General features: G+C 38.3%; 1 protein-coding gene across 1 annotated transcript; it reads left to right on the forward strand.

Annotated features, from left to right (window-relative positions):
- The first annotated feature begins 897 nt into the window (after nt 1-897).
- On the forward strand, nt 898-22,318 carry LOC116252323 (regulator of nonsense transcripts 1 homolog). The gene is made up of 29 exons (XM_031626498.2): nt 898-1,632; nt 3,497-3,748; nt 3,853-4,023; nt 4,451-4,501; nt 4,702-4,794; nt 4,920-5,015; nt 5,212-5,262; nt 5,354-5,472; nt 6,494-6,602; nt 7,730-7,852; nt 7,952-8,023; nt 10,303-10,374; nt 10,495-10,561; nt 11,988-12,130; nt 12,208-12,279; nt 12,368-12,496; nt 13,343-13,498; nt 13,658-13,771; nt 13,878-13,976; nt 14,071-14,148; nt 15,538-15,672; nt 16,475-16,549; nt 16,677-16,791; nt 17,678-18,054; nt 18,146-18,211; nt 18,298-18,369; nt 19,996-20,127; nt 21,092-21,211; nt 21,528-22,318. The coding sequence occupies exons 1-29, from the start codon at nt 1,108-1,110 to the stop codon at nt 21,645-21,647; spliced, it is 3,804 nt and encodes a 1,267-aa protein (XP_031482358.1). The 5' UTR covers nt 898-1,107; the 3' UTR covers nt 21,648-22,318.
- Nucleotides 22,319-22,474: the final 156 nt, after the last annotated feature.

A 22,474-nucleotide genomic window follows, 5' to 3' on the forward strand; every position in this document is an offset into this window, starting at 1 on the left:
TTTTATTTGAAAATTTTAGTGCAATACTTTTTATTTGGAAACATATAAAGGATCAACTAGCAATATATCCTCTCTTGAAGTTGGGTTTGGATTCAAAACTTCAAATTGATAGCCAAAGTGCATTCTTATATGCCTAAACTGGTAAGATTCGTCTAATTTTCAATTGGCTTGGGGACGTAGTGTAGTTGGTCGAGCTGATGAATTGGTGAGAGCCTGACCATCAATTCGATTCTCGTAGACGTTATAACCATAAGTTTATTCAGGCTTTAAAATTGACAATTTTAGACCTTAAAAGAGCAAAGGAAAGAAAGAAAAGCTTTTAAAGCTTGGGTTTCTTTTCATCCCAACTTGCACATCAAAAGGAGGGGAGCTAGAAGAAGGAACATCTTAATTAAACCTAATATTGGACCTAAATCTGCAATAAAATCCTACTGTAAAACGGGTCCTCCTGCCTGTCTCACTTAACTAGTTAATCAGACCTCATCCTTTTTTTTGCTTGTGTTCAAATCACCAAAGCCATTGTAGCGAACATGCCATTGATTCCGGCCGTCTTGTAGTATTAAAATCCACTCTACGAATTAATTTTGTTCGTATCGGGTCCAAATGGGTCTGGTCTAAAGTTCAAAAACAGTAATAACGGGTAGCATTCGAATCAAATCGTAAAATCATATTCGATCCGTTTGCAGCTCCAATATTCCCCTGCGGGTCGGTTGTAAGAGCTGCCAACCCGATTGAGTCCGACGTCTTTCGCACGAAATCCCTGAGCTTGATCTTTTCCTACACCCACGGGTCACCGAAATCTATGTCAAAGACTCGGTTACCTTGGGTTTAACCGCGGTTAGTTCTCTTAACTCATCGTTCCCATTTGAGGGACTCGATCAAATTCCCCCTTCCTCTATTTTTTCCCCCTTTTTTCTTCTCCCTTTCTCCCTCTCCCTCTCCCTCTCCCTCCTTCATCCTCTCCGTGAAAGCCCTTCGAAGGGGAGAAGAAACCCTAACTCTGGCTCTAACCTAGCGCGCGAAACCCCTTCAACGGAAATCAATCGACTTTCTCCACGGGAGGGGGGAAGCACGAGGGAGCTAGGGTTTCCTTCCTTTCCCCCCACGATGGCCGCGCAGCCCGTCGTCCCCAACCTCTACGAGACTGCGTCCCAGCCCGACACAGGCGACGCTTACACCTTCCTAGAATTCAACACGCAAGGCGACGACTACGACTACGAATTCAGGGAGCTCAGCCAGCCGATCAGGTCGACCGTGTGGTCTCCCGACAACTCGCACCTCCCTACCACCGGTGCCGCGGCCGCCAACGAGTCGAACGACCGCGATCTGCCTGCGGATACGGCGTCTGCCAACGCGGCCGCGTCGTCTCCCAGGCCTACTGGGACGAAAGGCCGGTCGAACCAGGGCGTGGCAGATGCCTTGGCTGCAGGTATCGGTGGGCTGAGCTTCGAGGAGACTGGGGACGAGGAGGGATTTGAGTTTGGCAAGGGTGGGGATTTCACTGAGCATGCGTGCCGGTATTGCGGGGTGCAGAACCCTGCTTGCGTCGTCCGCTGTAACGTCCCGTCCTGCCGCAAGTGGTTCTGCAATTCAAGGGGCAACACGTCCGGGTCTCATATTGTTAATCATCTGGTTAGTTGCCGTTTCTCTTCATCCTTTATTTATTGAAAATGGGCACCATGTCTCTCATTTCCATTTTTGGGGCTTCAGTATGTTTCTAAATTTTGTTGAACAAATATTAATGTTGGATTTGGTCTGCGTTTTTGCCTTCCGAACTGCGCCCTTCCGCTTTCACTTGTTCCCTGGATTTGTTTGGATGTGTTTGGTGCAATACAAGTCCATAATTAGGAAATTGAACTGAGGAAGGTAGCAGAATGGGCAATTGGACCGAGTGCAGTTCCTTCAAAGACTTTACAAGTGCCGAGAGGAAGCTTTTTCTTTTTGTTTTCTTTTCATTTCCTCCGTGAAAGGAGAAAACATGCTTAGAAGGGGAACGCTAGGGAGTGAATTACGTAAAACGGAGTCTACTAGAACCGGTCAAATAGTTAGATGTTATATGGAGATTACAACCATTATGTGAAGATATTCTTCGATCCAAAAAGTTATGGTTGTTCCATGATTTTTTTTTGTGTCTGTGGGCTTCTCGAGCGTGAAGTGAAGGAAACGCTTGTGTTCCTATTATTTTCAAGAGGTGATGATGAACAACTAAGTTAACTGGAAGCCTGATAGTTCCAGATAGTAAACTTGATGTTCTAAAACTTTTCGCATGGTTTTCTTTGTAAATCTTTCGGCAAGGGTAATATATATTGGATTCAAAAGTTTATGGGTATTTGTTTTGCTTTATGATGTCTTTGTAGGATGCTAGGCCAAGTGTGACCTCTTGGCACATAGATCCTTACTTTGAAGTGGCTGTTGCTTGGCTGACATGATTGCACATGGTCAAATTTGACCCAACACGATCATCCAGGGAGAAAAACAATTGGGGATCGGATGTGAGTAGGAATGCAAATTAGATGTTAAACTTGCAGTTAAGAAATGAGCTTTGCTTCTGGATTGAGTGGTAGCGTGTTGTTCTGTCTATATCTAACTATCTATCATGGGCAGGGCATTTGAGTGCTCGTAGTTTCATAAATAGCTCGTTAAGTGGGAATGACAAAGAACAGATATGTCTTCTGTCTATAAACAAGCTGTCGTTCTTGCTAGCAGATTTATGCTTACAGGCTTTGGACTGTAAGTTCTGCTAAAAAGATTGGTGTTTTCCAAAGCGCTTGTCTGATTGCTTAAGACATCTTCTTAGAAACAAGGAAGAAGAAGATTTGATTCCATTTTTAGTCAAATAGTGAAGGATATTCCATTAGCATTGCCCAAATGGATGGTGGGGATCCGTATTAGTTGTTCGAACATTCAGTTCCATCTTGAAGCAACTAGTTAAATTATGTGTTCAGTTAACTGATTAAGAAATTTGGTTTCCTTTTCAAAATTGTCATGATTTATTGATTGCTGTTTTGTGCTTTAATCCTGTAAAAAAGCGTTAAACTTTCAGTGTGTTTGTGGAGGTATTGTTTGTTATTCATTTCTAGATATAGGGCCGGCTTACTAAGTAATGTATCTGGTATCTTATCGTTTCAGTTTGGATAATGAAAACTTTTTCTTACTCAATCTGTCTAACTGGAAATTTCTGCGGTTAGCCTTTTTAAATTTTATGGCATTGCTTTTTTGGTTGTTTAAGTAGGTTCTTGTTCTGTCTTCCATATCGAAGCTTCTCTTTCTTTCTCCAACCCCACAAATTTGAAATTCTCATTTTGTTGTCTATGATTTTAGTCCAAGCTATCTATGTTTTCCGTGTGTTCATTGAATAGATTTCAAATTTTACCTTTTGTCTTATAGAGGAGAAAGTTGTCTGGTTTAGGACGTTGGTGCTTTTCTGGTTCAATTTTTTTTTTAAAATTTTATTAGTCATCATGTTGACCTCATTTCTTGGTTGCATGTGTGATAGGTTCGAGCCAAACACAAAGAAGTATGCCTTCACAAAGACAGCCCTCTTGGAGAAACCATCCTTGAATGCTATAACTGTGGTTGTAGAAATGTGTTCCTTTTAGGGTTCATTTCTGCTAAGACGGAGAGCGTTGTGGTTCTATTGTGTAGGGAGCCCTGCCTGAACGTTAATGCACTGAAAGATATGAATTGGGATCTGAGTCAGTGGTGCCCACTTATTGATGATAGATGCTTCCTTCCATGGCTTGTCAAGGTATGACTTTCTTTCCTTACTGAGATTGTGTGGTTCAAGTTTTGTTCTCTTGCTTTTCTAGATTGAATGGACACAATATATTGTTAAAATAAGCGTGGTCCCAGGTTCCATCTGAGCAAGAGCAGTTGAGAGCACGTCAAATCAGTGCTCAACAAATAAACAAGGTTGAAGAACTTTGGAAAACAAATCCCGATGCTTCTCTTGAAGATCTTGAGAAACCTGGTGTAGATGATGAGCCTCAACCTGTGGCCCTTAAGTATGAAGATGCTTACCAGGTACTTGGATGGAGTAACTGCATTTCGATAGTTATTGTATCCATTTTGATATATTTTCTGGACATTGCACACAAAACATAAATTTTGTGAGGTGTATGGAAGTTCTGAATATTGGAAATCCACATTGCATCTTTGCTGGTCTTACTGTTCTTATAAGTCAAAAAGTGTTTACACAGTGAAATTATATGAGCAGAAAAAGATAACAAGATGGACTCCAAGTGGAGAAGTTGTGTATAGAATCTTGGTATTTGTTTTGTATTTACTGTTACTAATGAAGTAGACTTCAACAACACAGATACTCATTTCCCCCTCTAAAGCTATCTTTCTTAAATTATTGTATATTCTTTGTGAATGTATATGTTTCTCTTAGCTTCTGTTGCAAGTACTTTTATGTGGCTTCGACTTATGGATGATTTTATTTTTGCAGTATCAAAATGTTTTTGCTCCACTCGTGAAGTTGGAGGCAGATTATGATAAAGTATGTATCAAGATTAAGCTTATGTTTGATGTATTTTGTGTTATTTGTTTGTTACTAGTATACCCCGCATCTTTCATGTGTTTTGATAACTAGTTCTTAAATTGGATATTGCACTGTACATGAACTGTAAAATTTCCTTTTGGCAGTTATTATATCAGCAATGGAACTTTTCTTATGACTTATCAATGTTCTCGATGTAGATGATGAAAGAGTCACAAAGTAAGGACAATGTATCCATTCGTTGGGATATTGGCCTTAACAAGAAGCGGATTGCGTACTTTATCTTCCCAAAGGTAGTGGTCTTGACTCTTGACTAATGTTGTCATCTTTGTCTAAAGATACATTGCTTTTCTGCGGACTTTGAATCTCTTTTTCACTTCATACTGTCACTTTTATCACTAATTTGACATTGCAACAGGAAGACAATGAGCTGCGCTTGGTACCAGGTGATGAGTTGCGGCTACGATATTCAGGTGATGCAGCCCATCCTGCTTGGCAGTCTGTTGGACATGTGGTAGGTTTCATTATCGTTACCTCGTACCATATCTGGGATTCTGCAATATTTTTTGTTCTTCTTACACTTTATTTCTATGACAAATTCTGCTCTAATTCTGGAACATGTGTTCTTCATGGACTTGGTTTTATGGATCTTTTCTATTGATTATTTCCTTTTTAAGTTAATTTTAGTGATGTAGTCATTTGTGTCTTAGATCAAGCTCACTGCACAAGAGGAAGTTGCTCTTGAACTTCGTGCTAGTCAGGTACATTTCTGAGTTTCAATTGTTTGGTAGTAATAGTTGGTTCAAAAGCTTTTTTGTGTAGGGTGTTGAATATATTTTTCATGTTTTATAGGGGGTTCCTGTTGATGTCAATCATGGATTTAGTGTGGATTTTGTCTGGAAAAGCACTAGCTTTGATCGCATGCAGGGAGCAATGAAGACTTTTGCTGTTGATGAAACAAGTGTTAGTGGGTAATTTTTTTTCCCATTGCCCAGCCATTGCTGCAATTGCAGAAAACATGTTTTAGGAAATAGTACTCTTTCGTGGTTTCAGTCAACCGAACTGTAAGCTATTTCATTTGTTGAACTTCATTTCCCATCATGCACTAAGATGCTGGGAGCCATGTGAAAGAGAACCTTCGTTCCATGTTCAGACTGTGAGGTGGAAGGAGAGACAGTCCACTGTCTTTTTCTCTCTCTTTCAATTATGTACAGATCCCAATCTGCACTGATGCATGTTGTTCCTAGTAATCCCTGTGAAAACGGACTACTTAATCTGATTTTTGATTTATTTTGATTCTTGATCTGCTTAAAAACCTGCTTATGCCAAATTTACTGGGCAAAAAGCATCTCTTTGCTGATATTCTTGCGGTGCAGTGGTCATGTTTTATTGTTCTTCTAAATAGTCACAAGTATCGTGGAATGAATGGCAGTTCTTTATTGTGGATAAATGCGCTGTAGACGAGCACCCACTACTGATGACACCTGCAAATATAATTTTAGTCAAAGGTTCCATGTCACCAGCTTTGTCCGTATGCTTGAGATGTAGGAATTCTATAATGCAGAGGAGCTTTGTTTTTAAAATATGTTTTTTAAGAAAAGAGAGATAAATTCAGGCATCATTGGTTGTGAAAATTTTAGTGTCTGTGCCCACAACACATGTATGTATTCAGATGATGGGGGTGGAAAGGGCATCTTGTTGAAGGTTCTCTAAATGCTTTTTTTTGCCTTCTTTTTTAAAAACATTTGGCTCACAGAGTGTTGTTGATATGGTCAAAACATATTTCCAGCTGTTGAATCATAAAATCTAACAAAGGAGTAGATTTTATGAACTTGGAAAAGTTTCCTATGAAATTTCTGCACTTCAAATTTTACGACAGGTTATGCAGATTGAGGATATACTTTGTGCAAAAACATGTGTGTGTATTTCTTGTTGGTAAAACTTGTGTTTCTATATGTGGGCTTTAAATTCCTTTGGGATTCATAATTTTAGGTACATATACCATCATTTGCTGGGCCATGAAGTTGAGGCTCAGGTGGTTCGTAACACGTTGCCTCGTCGTTTTGGTGCTCCAGGCCTTCCAGACCTAAATGCTTCACAGGTATATTCTATGTTAATCGGTATAAGTCCAGGAACCTTATTTTTGGAGTTGATCTCACAGATATGTTTTCATATGTTATAATTTTCTGCATGGACCTCTTCTGTTACTCGTTTGTGGTGAAAAATGTGTTTAGATCCTTTTAATCTGTGTTAATGGCAATGGTGCCTTTGGGTAGTTTCATCATCGTGTATCCCAATCCTGGTGGTAATAAAAGTGATTTTGGTTAATTTTGTCTTTGTAACATTGAAAAATGCTGGTTGGTGTTAATAAATTGTCAATGACAATGCTGGTTGGCATTTAACCTATGCTTGCTGTTTAAGAAAAAGTGATGACTGATTCTTGCCAGTAATAAAAATTCTTTTGGGTGTATGGGAGCCTTTTGTTATGATTGTTCTTTTTCTGATTGGTCTGCCAATATCTAATATATGATGATATTTAAAATCCTTACATTTAGATATTGTTGCTAGTGGATGTTTCATACGTGCTGTTTGTTGTTCATTTTGGATGTTATATGTTCTTTCTGGTTTGATTTTTGTTAATTGGTTTGTGTCTTTTACAAATTTGCCGTAGTTTTTTTTCTTGATGCACCAAGTTTTGTGCATATCAGGTCCATTCTACTATGGTATTCTGGTATACATATATATATAGACACACACACACACACACACATATATGTTCCATGCATTTTTAAGGGTCGGGCCGGCCAGCCCGGCCCATTTAAATTATTATTTTTAATTATAAAATAACATTTTTTAATATAAAATGTATTTATTAAGAATAAAAAATATTATTAAAACAAAAAAAATTAAATATATATATATATTTTTAAGTTATTGGGCCTAAACGGGTCGGGCCGGGCCGACCCGGGCCTGGCTGTCGGGCCCGGGCGCGGCCCGGGCGGGATTTTCCCGGCCCATACCGAGCCGGGCCGGCCCGGTATACAGTTTTCCCTTTTCCTTTTATCATTAGGAGTCACTGAAGAAAAGATGTTGGTGCATCTGTTCAGCAGTGATGGTCCTTTTTGCATTTTCTTCCCTGCTGATAACTTTGTTAAGGTGGTTTCAAGTTTTTTTGATGTTTACTTACTCAGGAGCATGCTTGACATAGGTCCATCTGGTTGGTTTCAGGTTTTTGCTGTTAAGAGTGTTCTGCAGAAGCCTATCAGCTTGATACAAGGTCCTCCTGGTACAGGAAAGACTGTTACTTCTGCAGCTATTGTATATCACATGGCCAAACAAGGACAGGGCCAGGTATGTAATGGTTTAATATAATTTATCATCATTTGAGAATTTTGTTTCATCTTATCTGTCAAGTTCTTTGGTCCATTAATTATTGTAAGTACTTGCTAGGTCTTGGTTTGTGCACCAAGTAATGTTGCAGTTGATCAGCTTGCTGAGAAGATAAGTACAACTGGTTTGAAGGTAACCAAACATTATCATGAATTTGTGTTTCGTGAACACGTTTGTTATGTCGCTTAATTTTTCCCATCTTTTGACAACTGCAGTACTTGTCAGCATGGACATTTCAATCGTGCATTTGTTTATTATAACAAAAGTAAATAGAATTTAAGGTGGCTGCTTGAACTTTTCTTGGGAAAATTTTTAAAAATAGTTGTATGATCTCTTTCCTGGTCATGTTCTCATGCAGGTGTGGGTGCGGGTGTGCCCCCACATGCTCCCGGTTCAGTTTGACTGAGTTGGGTGCTACTGACTGCACCTGCTTTTTTTTTCTCTTTTTTTTTTCTCCTCTCATCTTTTCCCTCTTCTCTCATTCCACTCTTTTCCCCTCCTTTTCCTATCTTTTTCTTTTTCCCTCTTTATCTCTTTCTCTTTTTCAACAGAGAGAGTCCTTTTCAAAGGAGAAGAAACTTAGTGGCCTTTTCAAAGGACATCAAGTTTTATTGGCCTGCATTTTTTATTTTTTTAATGAAGGTTGTAGACTCGGTCGTCTTGAGAGGCCCTCATTCTTTGGTTATTTTATGAAATAAAATTTTGAATGAGATTAAAGTATACTTCATAAAAAAATACAAATGTAGACAAATAAAATCATGAAAGCTTACCTGCACCCAATTTTTTTTGGAATTTGCTGCATCTGGCACCGGCATTGGCACCTGCGCTCTGCACCCATGTGGCGTAGCTTTCATATTATCTTGCTTTTAGTTGTTAAGGTCTCAATTAGTTCATTACTTGATTGCGCTGGTTACGAACCAACCTGTGTTTTCAGACCAGCAACTAGTTGATCAAACTAGCCCAATTAGTTTTGATTACCTGACTAATCCCATACCTATCAATATATATTGCATTCTTTGTATAAATATATATGTTTCTTCATTTAATTTCATATTTATTTATTCATTTGTTGTCAATCAACTTGGACCAAGTTGGACCAACTAGTTGATTTCAAATTCATAGTCACAAAAAACCAAAAAACACATTAAAAACATGAAAAATAAGTCAGCCGATAAAACAACCAAAAAATACTGTTGTTTTTAAATACCAAAATGAAAAAAAAATTGTCTTTGCGCGTTTTTCCTTTTCTTTAATTTTAGGCATGTTTTTTGTTTTTAATGCCAAATTGCTTGTTTCCATTTTCTAATTTTTATTTGTTTCTTGTCTAGTTATTTTTTGTTGTTGTATTTTATTTTTTCCTAATTTTTAAGATTTTTAAAATTTTTAAGAATTTACAATATTTTTCTTGCGAGCTTGCCATATTATACTTGAGAAAAACCTCGTTGTTTAAAACACGAAACAATATTTGTGGCTATCTCACTTTATCTTTTAGGGTCTTGAACGACTTTGTGTCTTGTTTCTTATTTGACAACTTAGATCTTGTTACCGTGAACGAGTTATTTTTAGAAACCAGTAGACATTGATTAGCTGACTAATCTCATACCCATAAATTTGTATATCTATTTCGTTCTATAACTATATATGTTTTTTCATTTACTTCCATATAGATGCAAGTATTTGTTTATTTATTCATTTATAGTGAATACAATTCATTTATAGTCAGTCAACCTGGACCACGTTGGATCAGCGAGTTGATTTATCTTTTTAGGGTCTTAAACAGCTTATGTTTGTCTTCTTATTTGAGAACTTAGATCTTGTTACTATAAACAAGTCCTTTTTAGAAAATTTAATGTTTACATGTCATATCTGAAGTCCTGCCTTTTTTAATTCATAAACTGTCTTTGGAAATTGAATGGGTAAGATACATTACTTTGGTAGAAAACAAAAAATGAAACCTTCGATATAGTAGCCACTTTGAGAATGGCATGATTCTGCAGGAGAAGATTTTTTGAGGATTTGCACAGGAGATAGCATTTGAGATCTATGGGTTGTCGTGCTTGAGTTGGTGGTTTGATATTTTATTTTTTTTGTATATTCTATGAGTTCAGGTACATTTTGTAAAATTGGTTTACAAATTTCCAACAGTGTAACTCGAATTTTTAGAATTTTTAGACTTATACAAGAAAAAAAAAAGAATCCTATTTTTTTTCCCAAGTTTTCATGTTTGTAAACAATTTTACAGTGCAATGTTATTTCTTTTGTCATTGCTGCTAAAACTTTCAGTTTACATGCTGCAATAGTACTTAGGTGTCATGTTAATGCTTATCGACATATTGTGTTCTGATGGTTCTTTGTGCTGTAGTTTTTTAATTTACTTGTTCATGGCTTTTGTTTGCGGTCATCTTTTTCAGGTTGTTAGACTCTGTGCCAAATCAAGGGAAGCTGTTAGCTCACCTGTTGAACATCTGACACTACATTATCAGGCAATTTGTTGCAAAATTTTCTTTTGCAATCATTCATTTTGATAATGAGCAGATCCTCTTGGATGATTGCATTTTTTTTTGTTCTTGAAGTAGTTAATAATTATTTCGGAACTCTATCAGGTTCGACACCTTGATACGTCAGAAAAAAGTGAGCTTCACAAGCTTCAGCAATTGAAAGATGAACAAGGTATTACATATTCCTGTCCAACTTTTTTTTAAGAAAAAAGAAAGCTTTGACCGAACTTGCTGGTAGCAGATTTTTTAAGTTAAATGATTTATGTCTACAGTTGTCCTGATGTCCTCAGGTGCTGGTTAATTGTAAATTGCGGGATGTACACTTTAAAATTCCCCTTTCAAATATTATCTGGCAATTTAATCTACGTTCTTTTCTCCTCATTTATCTGTGTGATTGTCAAACCACCAATTGGTTGACTGGTCAGCCTAGTTGCTGGTTGCCTGGTTCAGTGACTAGACCTTGGCCTGAAACTTGCCAGGCGTAGTTGGGTCGGTAGTCGATGATCTATGTCAAACCACCAATTGGTTGACTGGTCAGCCTAGTTGCTGGTCCAGTGACTAGACCTTGGCCTGAAACTTGCCAGGCGTAGTTGGGTCAGTAGTCGATGATCTATTAATCTGTTGGTTGGTCACCTTGTCTTTTAAGTATAATAATTTTGGAAAGCTGAAAAGGTTGTTATAGTAGCCAGATGTGCCATAGGTTGCCTACCTTTTTTGGATTTGGGTGATTTTCTCTCCTTCCCTGTCTGGCCATCCCACATCCTATGTGCCCTTTTTGACATAACCCTGCCATGTCAGCACATTGCACACTCATTCTTTTCCTTAATTCCTTTCTAGAAAGGGGGTTGTGTAATGTGTGTTGGCTTTTTAGTATGTAAGATTGACACTTACACACGTACATGTACCGAGTAGCATTAGATGCTTGAATGTCAAGTTTATTATCATGCAACATTATGTGAATTGGCGAACTATGTGATTTACTCGTTCCATAATAATATTTTTATTATTTTTATCACTTTGAATATTCTGTTTTAGATTTCTGATTTTATTTTAGCCAACAAGCCTAGACTGGATAGTCCTTTTAGAGCCTTAATGAACTTGCATACCACTCTTGATTATGATAATTGAGATTATCTAGCAGCATAGCTGGGTCAAGGAAAATTTGAGTTCGTCTCTATCTGAAGTGTACAGGCCACAGGCCTTCTTACTTGATAGTTATTATATGATTGTATTGTTCAACTAAACGTGAATAGTGGCATTTTTGGATAATGCTCAGTTATTTTTATGCTGCCATTTCAGCTTTTTTACTCTTTCATGTTATGGCTTTTGATCAATTTGCAGTCATAGAAGTATCTCTTCAGTCTATCTGTTGGTTACCTGATTATGTACTATGGTGCTAGAAATGCTTATAAGGCAGTTCTTTTAGTAGAAATTTATGGATGTATCTTATAAATTTATGGTTATATCTTATATGGATATGTAACTACCTTGTGGGCCATCTTTTGGAGGCTGGTGGCTAATTTCTAATATGCCTCTGGAACTTTGGCTAGCTATGTTACCTAAATAAAATTTGACATTGAATCCATGCATGTCAATAGGTGAGCTTTCCAGCAGTGATGAGAAAAAGTATAAGGCTCTTAAAAGGGCAACAGAAAGGGAGATAACACAGAGTGCAGATGTCATTTGTTGCACTTGTGTTGGTGCTGGGGATCCACGCTTAGCAAATTTTAGGTTTCGGCAGGTCTGGTTTCACTCTGGTTTTGCTTGTCCTTGTACTCTATTCTCCTTTTGTTCTAATATTTGTGCGCCCTTTTACAGGTTCTTATTGATGAGTCTACTCAGGCAACAGAACCAGAGTGTCTTATTCCTCTTGTTCTTGGTGTTAAGCAGGTAGATTGCTGCTATCAACTCTTTTGGCTTTTTTCCTCAATGAAGTTTTTGCTTTATGTTCCTCATAGTTTATTATATTTACAAATAGGTTGTTCTTGTCGGAGATCATTGCCAGCTTGGTCCGGTAATTATGTGCAAGAAGGCAGCTCGTGCTGGTCTTGCACAATCACTTTTTGAGCGCCTTGTGCTGCTGGGTGTGAAGCCTTTTAGGTTACAGGTGATCCATATTGATAAAATTTCTGCATTGAAATTTATGTTGGGTGAAAAAGTTAATTTCTGAGGTTCTATATTCTGTTTTGTTATTATTAGCTGGCAGTTTTTGGTGTTCATCTAAATTCCAACTAATTTACCTATGTCCTTATTCAGTGGATAACCTAAACCACTTTTGCCCATCAGAAAAAGAAAAAGAGCAGAAAATTTGTGAGTAATATATTCAAGAAAGTATGCTGTAGCTGAAGCTCACATCTCTAATCTGATTTTGTTCTGATTATTTGAAGTGGCCACTGGCCAGAGCTCGATAATGCATAACATGAACACAGATGGTGTGTTTCCTGTCACTTTCTATTGTTTCCATGTTTCAAATTGGTCTGGTTGGTGAATTCCTGTGCTGAGGAATAAATAAGTTTAGCATAACTGCTATGTATATAATGGAGTACTGGGAGTTATTTCTCCCATCTGGAGATGTAAGCTTAAGACTTTCATGACCTATAGGACATGGGTAGAGGTGCAGATGCAGGTTCTGGCGAGGAGGGTACGATATGGCTTAAGAAGGCTTTGGGTTATGGTTATGGTGCAGTAGCTGAAAAAGTGGTTATGGAAAAAAACGCATTCTGCAGTTACTCTTTTAGACTAGTGGTCTGGCACACTGACACATTGACCTTAACTTTCATTTGCATGATATATAAGCTTATTCGCATTGATCACATCAGATGCTGTACCTCATGCATGCTGATTCTCAGGTTTTCATACATTTACTATTATATGGTGGAAGGGGTGGCAAGTAAAAGTTGTCTTATGTCTTAACCTTGGAGCTGCTTGATGTTTATGCTGAAATTCTTTGCAGGTTCAATATCGTATGCACCCATCACTGTCAGAATTTCCCTCAAACAGCTTTTATGAAGGTACCCTCCAAAACGGGGTGACTATTAATGAGAGGCAGTCACCTGGTATTGATTTTCCATGGCCTGTTCCAAACCGTCCAATGTTTTTCTATGTCCAGGTATCCACAATGTGAAGCAATTTAGCTTTCTGAGGCATTCTTGACTTAGCATATTGGCTATACTTTAATGCTTGACTATACTTCTGTTAGTTAGCTTTCTGAGGCATTCTTGACTTAGCATATTGGCTATACTTTAATGCTTGACTATACTTCTGTTAGATGGGCCAAGAAGAAATCAGTGCAAGTGGAACATCCTACCTGAACAGGACTGAGGCTGCAAATGTAGAAAAGATTGTTACTACATTTTTGAGGAGCGGAGTGGTTCCAAGCCAGGTTCAAATGCTTTCTTACTTATTGGTTCTTGTTTGATTCAAATGCTTTTGGACATTCTCAGTTTCTTTTGAGTATTTCTGAGCCTCCTTACTCTTGCGATGACAAGATTGGAGTCATAACACCTTATGAAGGGCAACGAGCATACATTGTGAATCACATGTCAAGAAATGGAGCTCTTAGACAGCAGCTATACAAAGAAATTGAGGTTTTATTCTATCTATCTCTCTGTCCTATATTTGAAAGTCAAACTTGTCAGCAGTTGTTGAGGAGCTTTATTGATTAGGAATTTTCTTCTGCAGGTTGCTAGTGTTGATTCTTTCCAAGGAAGAGAGAAGGATTACATAATACTCTCCTGTGTTAGGAGCAATGAGCATCAGGTGTGCCTTTTGGTCTGGCTGTGCACTTGTTTTGGAACATTTTGTGGTCAATTATGTCTTTTCTCTGATTTTTTAGTATCCATTTGTAATTTTTGGAAGTTGTTCGCTGTTTTAATGTACAAATGCATCCAGGTATGTCTACACAATTACTAAGTTCTTGAACGAGGTAGGGAATCAGGTGTCTGGGTGCAAGCGAGCCTATAGGAGCAATCAACCTAGTTGGACCCATGAAGGAAAAGTAGAAAATATTAGGCACTCGGAAGGCATCAAAAAGAAAAGGGAGAAAGAGCGTAGTAGTTATATCTTGGTTGTACAGAGCTGTCACTTGCCCAGATATGTAACTTGTGTTGAGGTTATAAGTTTGCAAAGCAAAATTAAGGTAGACTTTGTGGAAATGTGCGGTATTGTATGGACATAAATTCTGGACAGTTACTGCTGGAAATATTGCTCAACTAACGCAACATGGTTGCCTCTATCCAGCACAAAATGACCATGCTTGAGCATTACTATTGAAGATGGTGAAGTTATCTTTCTGATTTAGTCATTACTTGACATTGGGGCCGGTCAATCTAGTGTATAGGGGTCTTTCTATTTTCATTTATCTTTATCGATGAATGTAGTTCATAAGCCAGTGAAGGAGCAAACAGTATTTCAAAAAATTTAATGCTTTAATTAGTGTGTTTAACAGTGGTGAAATATGTATCAATGTAAATTTGTGATATTATTAACTAAAGTTATTGATCAAGTATGCAATCCACTAGCTGGTAAGTCATCAAATTTCATAGTAAACATACATATTTAAATTCTCAATTTGTGATAGTAATTAAGTTGTAAGATTCTTATTGTAGTAACTCCGACATGTCTAACTGGTAGGCTTCAGTAATGATGAAATTTTGTTGCATATGTTAATGTGCTTGCAGGAGAAAATGTGATTTTAAGTGCAACAGATTGGAACTATTTGCTCTTGTTGTCACAATCAGCAATAAAGATAATCTTTTGTTCTCTATGTGCAACTTGTTGTACTTGTATGTACTAGAAGTTACAGGAGATGGGTAGATCTTGCTTCCTTTGCTTCCATCCACACTTCTCTATTTTGAATAGGTGAATGAAAAGAAACCAAGGAAAGAGTACTTCTCTTGGAGCAATGTAACAATAACCAACTAAATATTAGTTCATAACTTCACATTACACTAACTGCAGCTAGTTTTGGAAAGAGTTCTCTATAATGGAAATCCATATCTCTATGGATCTGTATGTTATGGTACTCTGATGGAGTTTAGCCGGTATCTTGCATCTAATTACCCTTTCATGTTAGTACTCCTAGAACTTACTTTCTCTTCAAGTATCTAATTACAGATTTTTTCTGTCTTGTTGCTAATAATTACTCAGGGCATTGGGTTCCTGAATGATCCACGTAGATTAAATGTAGCTCTTACCCGAGCTCGTTATGGAATTGTGATATTGGGAAATCCTAAAGTTTTGAGCAAACAACCACTTTGGAACAGCTTATTGACACATTATAAGGTAAACCCTCTTACCTGTGCGGTTTTAATTTTGTTTGTATTCCCAAATAGAATTTCTGCCTTGTGCTTGCAATTTTTTGTTTTGAGATAATTGTGCCATCATTACCTAACATGCTAATATGCTTTTTGGCTTCTTGCTGGATTTAATTTTGTGAAAGATACAAACACTTCTGCTTTTGTGTGACATATATTACAGGCTATTTGTAAACCTTTCTTCAAGTATCTGCTTTTGAGGGTTGGGGACTGCAGAAGGTTCAATACATAATTATGATAAAATGACCTATAAGAGTCGTTGATGCTATTCTGACAAAAATTTCGGGCAAGGAAAGCTTTAGTTCTTATCATTGCATTCTGCTGCAGCTTGAATGATCATTGTTTGTTTTTATTTAATATAATGCTGTAATTGAATTGTATTTGAAACAATGTGTTTCCTCTCTTTCCCAATGGTAGTGAATATGGAGCCTCCTAAATTTTCCCTGTGCATCCCCAGCATTCATCTCTTTTTATTGGCATATGCAGCAAAGTCGAACAGTTTGTTCCCATTGTGTTTCTCCAAAAAGTAGCAATGTTTCTGTGGATTAATGTCTTATGGACATGGAAACTGTTATAACTTAAACAATTCATTATGATCTGTAAAAAGCATGTATCCTAGAAATTAATAACTAAATGTAGGTGTATTAGTATATTACAATCCATTTATTTATATATGTTGACCGCTTAGTGTTAATGGAGTATTTTGCAGATGTGCATCTTAATTCCTTCGCTTATCAAGATGAATTAATAAGTTATTTTGTCCCTCTCAGGAGCATGAATGTTTGGTGGAAGGCCCGTTAAATAATCTGAAGCAAAGTATGGTTCAGTTCCAGAAGCCAAAGAAGGTTTGTTAACAATGATGAAATTTCGTGACAACTTCTGAGATATTGGAGGGCTTTTTGAGATGCTTCCTTGGTACTTGCTACTTGTTGATTCCTGACTTAATTTGCTCGTCTACTTGTTATGCAACAGATCTATAATGATCGCAGACTTGTCTTTGGTGGGCCAGCAGCTGTTCCTGGTGATAGTTTTCCCCCTGTTGGATCTGCAAGCACCAATGCTGACAAAAGGGGGCCTCGTAGCAAAGGTAAAGCTTTTGGTGGTTACATTTGTGTGCCATTACTCCACTTATATTATCAGTGGTTGGATCTTTTTTAATGGCTAACATGTTTCTGGACCAGTGTTAAACTTCGTTGTTGAATATTCCATGACATGGAATACTAATTTTAATATTTTATTGGTTTTGTTTTTCAATGTAGTTTTCTTTGTGTATGGTTAGAATTGGAAATTCATACCTTATATATGCAGTAGCAAATACGTCTCTATTCTTCTGTTGATATGCATAACAGAAGGAAGCGATTTTCACTCATCACCTGTGTTTGACTTTGATAGAACAGTCAGCCGTACACATTTATGTCACCTGACCTTTTCCCTTTTTTTGGTCTTGAAAAGGTGACCAAGACTTTCATGCTTTCTTTGCAGACATGCTTTGGGTTTGCTAACGGTACTCAGTTTTTCCTTGCCTTCAGCACTCATGAATTATCTTGTGGTGCTTCATTTGTATGACATTTTTTATTTGATATCATGCATTTGGTGTTACAAGTGATCTTCCATACTATTTTCTATTTCACTGCTCGTTAGAGGATGTGTAGATTTGCTCTTTTTGCCCTTTATTTGTTAATACTTTTTTCTTTTTGGAAGTTCAATACTGTGTGAAAAAATATGATGAGAAGGAGCTTTCCAGTATGTGTGGAGATATGGAGGTCAGGAATGATTTTTTTTGATTCAGTATCGTTTTTATGAGATTAAGCTTTAGCATGGAGTGCTTTGCTGAATCTTAACATGGATGCCATTTTTGCATTTTTCCTTTGTCAGGAATTTGTGCTGGGTTGTTCTTTCTGAAACTCTGTTCTGTCATTTAGATTTGATTTTTCACATTGAATGTTCTAACCATTTCCTTTCTATAACACCAGGCCATTCGTATATGCCTTTTGGTCCACCAAATGGAAACCATAAGCCTGGCGTTCATCCTGGGGGATTTCCTGTTCCCCGCCTCACGCTTCCCCCATTTCCAGGTGGACCACATACACAACCATATGCAATTCCAACCCGTGGTGCAGTTCATGGACCTGTTGGGGCTGTACCTCAGGTCCCTCAGTCTGGAAATAGAGGTTTTGGTGCCGGACGTGGAAATGCTGGCGGTCCTATTGGCGGCCATCTTTCTCACCAGCAAGGCTCGCAACAACCTCTTGGAAATATTGGATCTTCATTCAACTTTCCCCCTATGGACAACCAAAATAGTCAGCCTTCTGTTGGTGGGCCATTATCCCAGAGTGGATTATTAACCCAGGTTTGTGCAATTGCGCTTGAAATTTTGGATCCAGTTCTTAGTGCTGCAGCTATTGTATTTCTAAGTTAGGTCATATCTATATGATGAATAGATACCACCAGTTCAAGGAATAAATCAGAACTTCCGTGAGGGATTTTCTCTTGGTGGAATGTCTCAGGTATTTAGCATCTATCTGTTATTTCTCTCAGAATTGGTATTCAGGAGGGTATTGGCAATTTACTTGTTGGTGTCAATCATTCACAGGATTTCTTTGGGGACGATTTCAAGAGTCAAGGATCTCATGTTGCTTACAATGTTGCTGATTTCTCAACTCAGGTATGAAATGTGCATGTATCCCTAGGTTTTTGTTGTTTCTTTTGTGCCTGTTATGGTAAATTTTCTTCGGCAGTCAGTCTTAGAAGTTCATAATTTTTTTCCTCAATTTGATTGGTATTTCACTGGGGAGATTTGCTATCTGTCAGCTTTTTGTAATCGTTTTCCTGTTTGAGGATGTTTTTGAGGCAAGGTGTATGCACAAGTAAATCATATTAATAGAACCTGGCAGTATCTGCGAGCTTGTTAGTGATGCTATTAAGATTATGCAAAAACTGTTCTCCAGAAGGTTGTAATGATATTTAGATGAATGCTTTTGCATCTGCTGAACATTGTTATGAGTGAAGTTCCATGAATAAGTATGAGAGCACACATGTGCAATATACTGTGTGCGCATCTCAGCAATGTTCAAATCAAGTGTCATCTCCGACATGACTGACATAATCACTTAACTATTTGACATGTTTACACACTTTTATGCAAGGGAAATTAGTTACTAAATTCACCAGGACATTTGGGTATATCATCCCCTACCATAACTATTTAACATGTTTATTGTAACATAGTTACTAGGAAGTGAAGGATTTGCAAGAAAAACTGGAAATTGGAAGGTAGATAGAATGTTAGAGATTGCGTATGTGAGGGCGAAGCTTGCTCTTGAAACGTTCAAGACAGCCAAAGCATGATGTTCTAGGGAGTGAAACTGAGGCTCAACATTGTATATATGGATCAAGTTGGCCAAACAGTCGAAAGTGAAGGATTTACAAGAAAGACAAAGGAAATTAGAAGGTAGAATGTTAGAGATTGCGTATGCGAGGGCAAAGCTTGCTCTTGAAGCATTCAAGACAGCCAAAGCAGGACGTTCTAGGGAGTGAAACCGAGGCTCTAACATTGTATATATGGATCAAGTTGGCCGAACAGTCGAAAGTGAAGGATTTACAAGAAAGGCAGAGGAAATTGGAAGGTAGAATGTTAGAGATGGCGTATGCGAGGGCGAAGCTTGCTCTTGAAGCGTTCAAGACAGCCAAAGCAGGACGTTCTAGGGAGTGAAACCGAGGCTCTAACATTGTATATATGGATCAAGTTGGCTGAACAAGTCGAAAGTGAAGGATTTACAAGAAAGATGGATGAAATTGGAAGGTAGAATGTTAGAGATTGCATATGCAAGTGTGAAGCTTGCTCTTGAGTATTGAAGCATTTTGATGATGGATTTTTATTTCGTATCAGGGTCGGTCCAGAAGTAGACAACTTTACTCTTTTTGTCGTTAGTACTTTGTGTATCAGCAGTCTGTATCCCCCCCCCCCTTCGTTAACTTAGACCACTTCCTATTGTTTACTGCAATTATGATGATTTGATCTATCTGGATGATACTCCCCGTCTGCGCCAATTTCCGTCATGCATATGCTTGTCGTGCATCTTCCTTAGAAAGCTTTAGAAAGAGCTTTACATCATGTGAAGGTTATAGACTTAATATATTTCTAAGAAATTTCAACAAACTTTTAGAAGTATTGTTGAAATGTTCATATGTATAGCCTCTTAAAGTTATTTGTTCTTTTACAATGAAAACTTGGTTGGTTAAAATTTGTTCTTGCTGTGAGCTATGAGTTTTATGCTGTATTATGCTCCAGGCTTCTCAAAGTGGATATGGTGTTGATTACGTCACTCAAGGGACACAAGGTGGGTTTCCAGGGAGCTTCTTGAATCAGAACACACAGGCTGGTTATTCTCATCTTGGAACTGCGAATGACTTTATTACTCAGGTGCGTTATAATGTGCCAAAAATGGACATGCTTGACGTTTCATGCTGATGAAGCATGTTTTAGCAGTTTAATTTTTAGCAAGCGAGCCTTGCTGAACGCATATTCTTTGGTCTCATTTCCATAAAACTCAATTGGTTCTTGCTTGAGGTATGAGACACCTTTCTTCCTATCTCATGCACACCCAAAAACATAGTGGTTAGGGTCAAATAAAAAAGTTTAATTTTTAGCAAGCGAGCCTTGCTGAACGCATATTCTTTGGTCTCATTTCCATAAAACTCAATTGGTTCTTGCTTGAGGTATGAGACACCTTTCTTCCTATCTCATGCACACCCAAAAACATAGTGGTTAGGGTCAAATAAAAAAGAATCATTCACCTTTGTCCTGAAGGTCTCTGGAATTGTGCGTGTTTGGTAATGGAAGTTGTCTTGGTTTTGTCCAACCATTTTTTCACAATTGTAGTCTCTCTCTGTCTACACACACACACACACACACACACACACACAAGTACTTGTATGTGCTACCAAATGAGCACTTGTGTGAGACTCACCAAATCAGTTGTATGCAACTATGCTCTATTTCAGTGGTTCCACCTATACAATGGATGGCTTGCAAATAAATGTGTAAATTAGCTTTTTGGGAAGTTAACAATCTGGAGCATCACCATATGACTGCTTTTATGCATTAATTTCAATTTTCAACCATTTCTTGGATATGATCCAATGGTTCTCAAATAGACGTGGAAATTACCTTTTCTAAAAGTCACGATTATGAGTTATCACTTTCCTTTCAAGTTGACATTTTTTTATAACCGCAGATATAGCAAAATGCAGCAGCCAATATTAGTGGACGGCTGGTTCTCATATGTGGCGCTGCTTGTGTCTTAAAAGACTTGCAGGGTGTGTGTGTGTTGTTAGAAATGGACAGGTGTTTTCCTAAACCTTCTGTCTCTTTTGTATGTGCACAGGATTACATGCCTCATGGATCCCCAGGTCTTTTTACTCAAGTTGGCTTCACGGATCCATCTCAAGATGATTCCTCCCAAGCTCAATTTGGGGTTGCTGGACCTGGTCCTCTCCAGTCTCAGGTATTGCATAATACTTTACATTGACTTTTTTTTTAGGGGGGAGGTGGGGTGGGGGTGGGTCAATGTTTTTTCAGTATACAATAGAGTTTGGGCTTAACCAAAAAAGCTGAGTTTCTGTGGGAACAATTCCATGAGGTTGAACCACTGTTCATTGAATTTGGTGACTACTGAGTGGCTAATAACTTGGCTGAAATTCTTTACTGGATGGATGTTTTTTGGGCCTTGGTGTGGTGGAACTTCAATGTTGTGGGTTTCGCTGGTTGCTATCTATGCAAAACTTGTTCGACAAACTGCTGACAGATGAACACTTTTTCAGGGGCTTATGAATCCTCTCTATTCCCAGCCCTTCACGCAGTACAACAGCCAACCAGTAAACATGCAAGCTCCACAGCAGGGCCAGACTGCCCAAAACCAGAAACTTCATTACACTGGCTGAGCCAACATGGGGCCTGACCATGAGATGGGTTATAATCTTTGAGATCAGCATTTTGGTTTTGCTGACATGTCTGCTTCTTCGCATTCATGTGTCTGTGATGCTGCTGTTGGAGTTCATTTGCTTCCCTCAACCAGGAGTGGGCCATATGGGTGGATGAAAGGCTCAGCAATTCAAGATTTGCAAATGGAAAAGCGGTAAGCCACGGCGGGCACAGCCAGAGCTGAGAAAGAATAACCCCACACCCAACTTGAAAGTTTTCTGTTGTTTTGAGAATTAGCAATGTGCGGAGGGGGGAGTGAGCATGTTACATGTATATGTATACACCTGCAATTCGATCTCTTTGCGAGCTGAAGATGGTCGGCTTTGAGGCTCGGGTACGTCAGGTGGAACATGAGAGGCAGTGTACAAATGCAGTGCTGATGGGTTTTGCTGGTGGCCTTAAAAAGTTCCACACGCAGCCATGACTGTTAAAGTTGTGTACAGTTGCAGTGGCAGGGCAGGCTGGCCCCATTTGCTCGGCTTTTTACAAAACCTCATACTCCCATTGTGTTGGGTAAGAAAGTTATTAGAATGTGTATTCTCGCTGCTCCTGCACTCCATGGCACCAGCACCCGTTTTTTAACTGCTACAGTTTGTCATATAATTATATATGTTCATATATTTTGGTTTTATCTGTATTCTGTTTAAACTCTATTGCTTCTAACCTTATTACTTGCTCTGGTTGTGATGCGCGTGATGTGTACATACGATTGTCGGCTAGTCTTGTCATTTTTGGGCGCATGATGCGTTTTGGTTGAGTTGGCGTCGATGGTGATTTTGTTGGTCAT

The sequence above is a fragment of the Nymphaea colorata genome, chromosome 4, assembly GCF_008831285.2.
Source record: "Nymphaea colorata isolate Beijing-Zhang1983 chromosome 4, ASM883128v2, whole genome shotgun sequence".
Classification (NCBI taxonomy): Eukaryota; Viridiplantae; Streptophyta; class Magnoliopsida; order Nymphaeales; family Nymphaeaceae; genus Nymphaea; species Nymphaea colorata.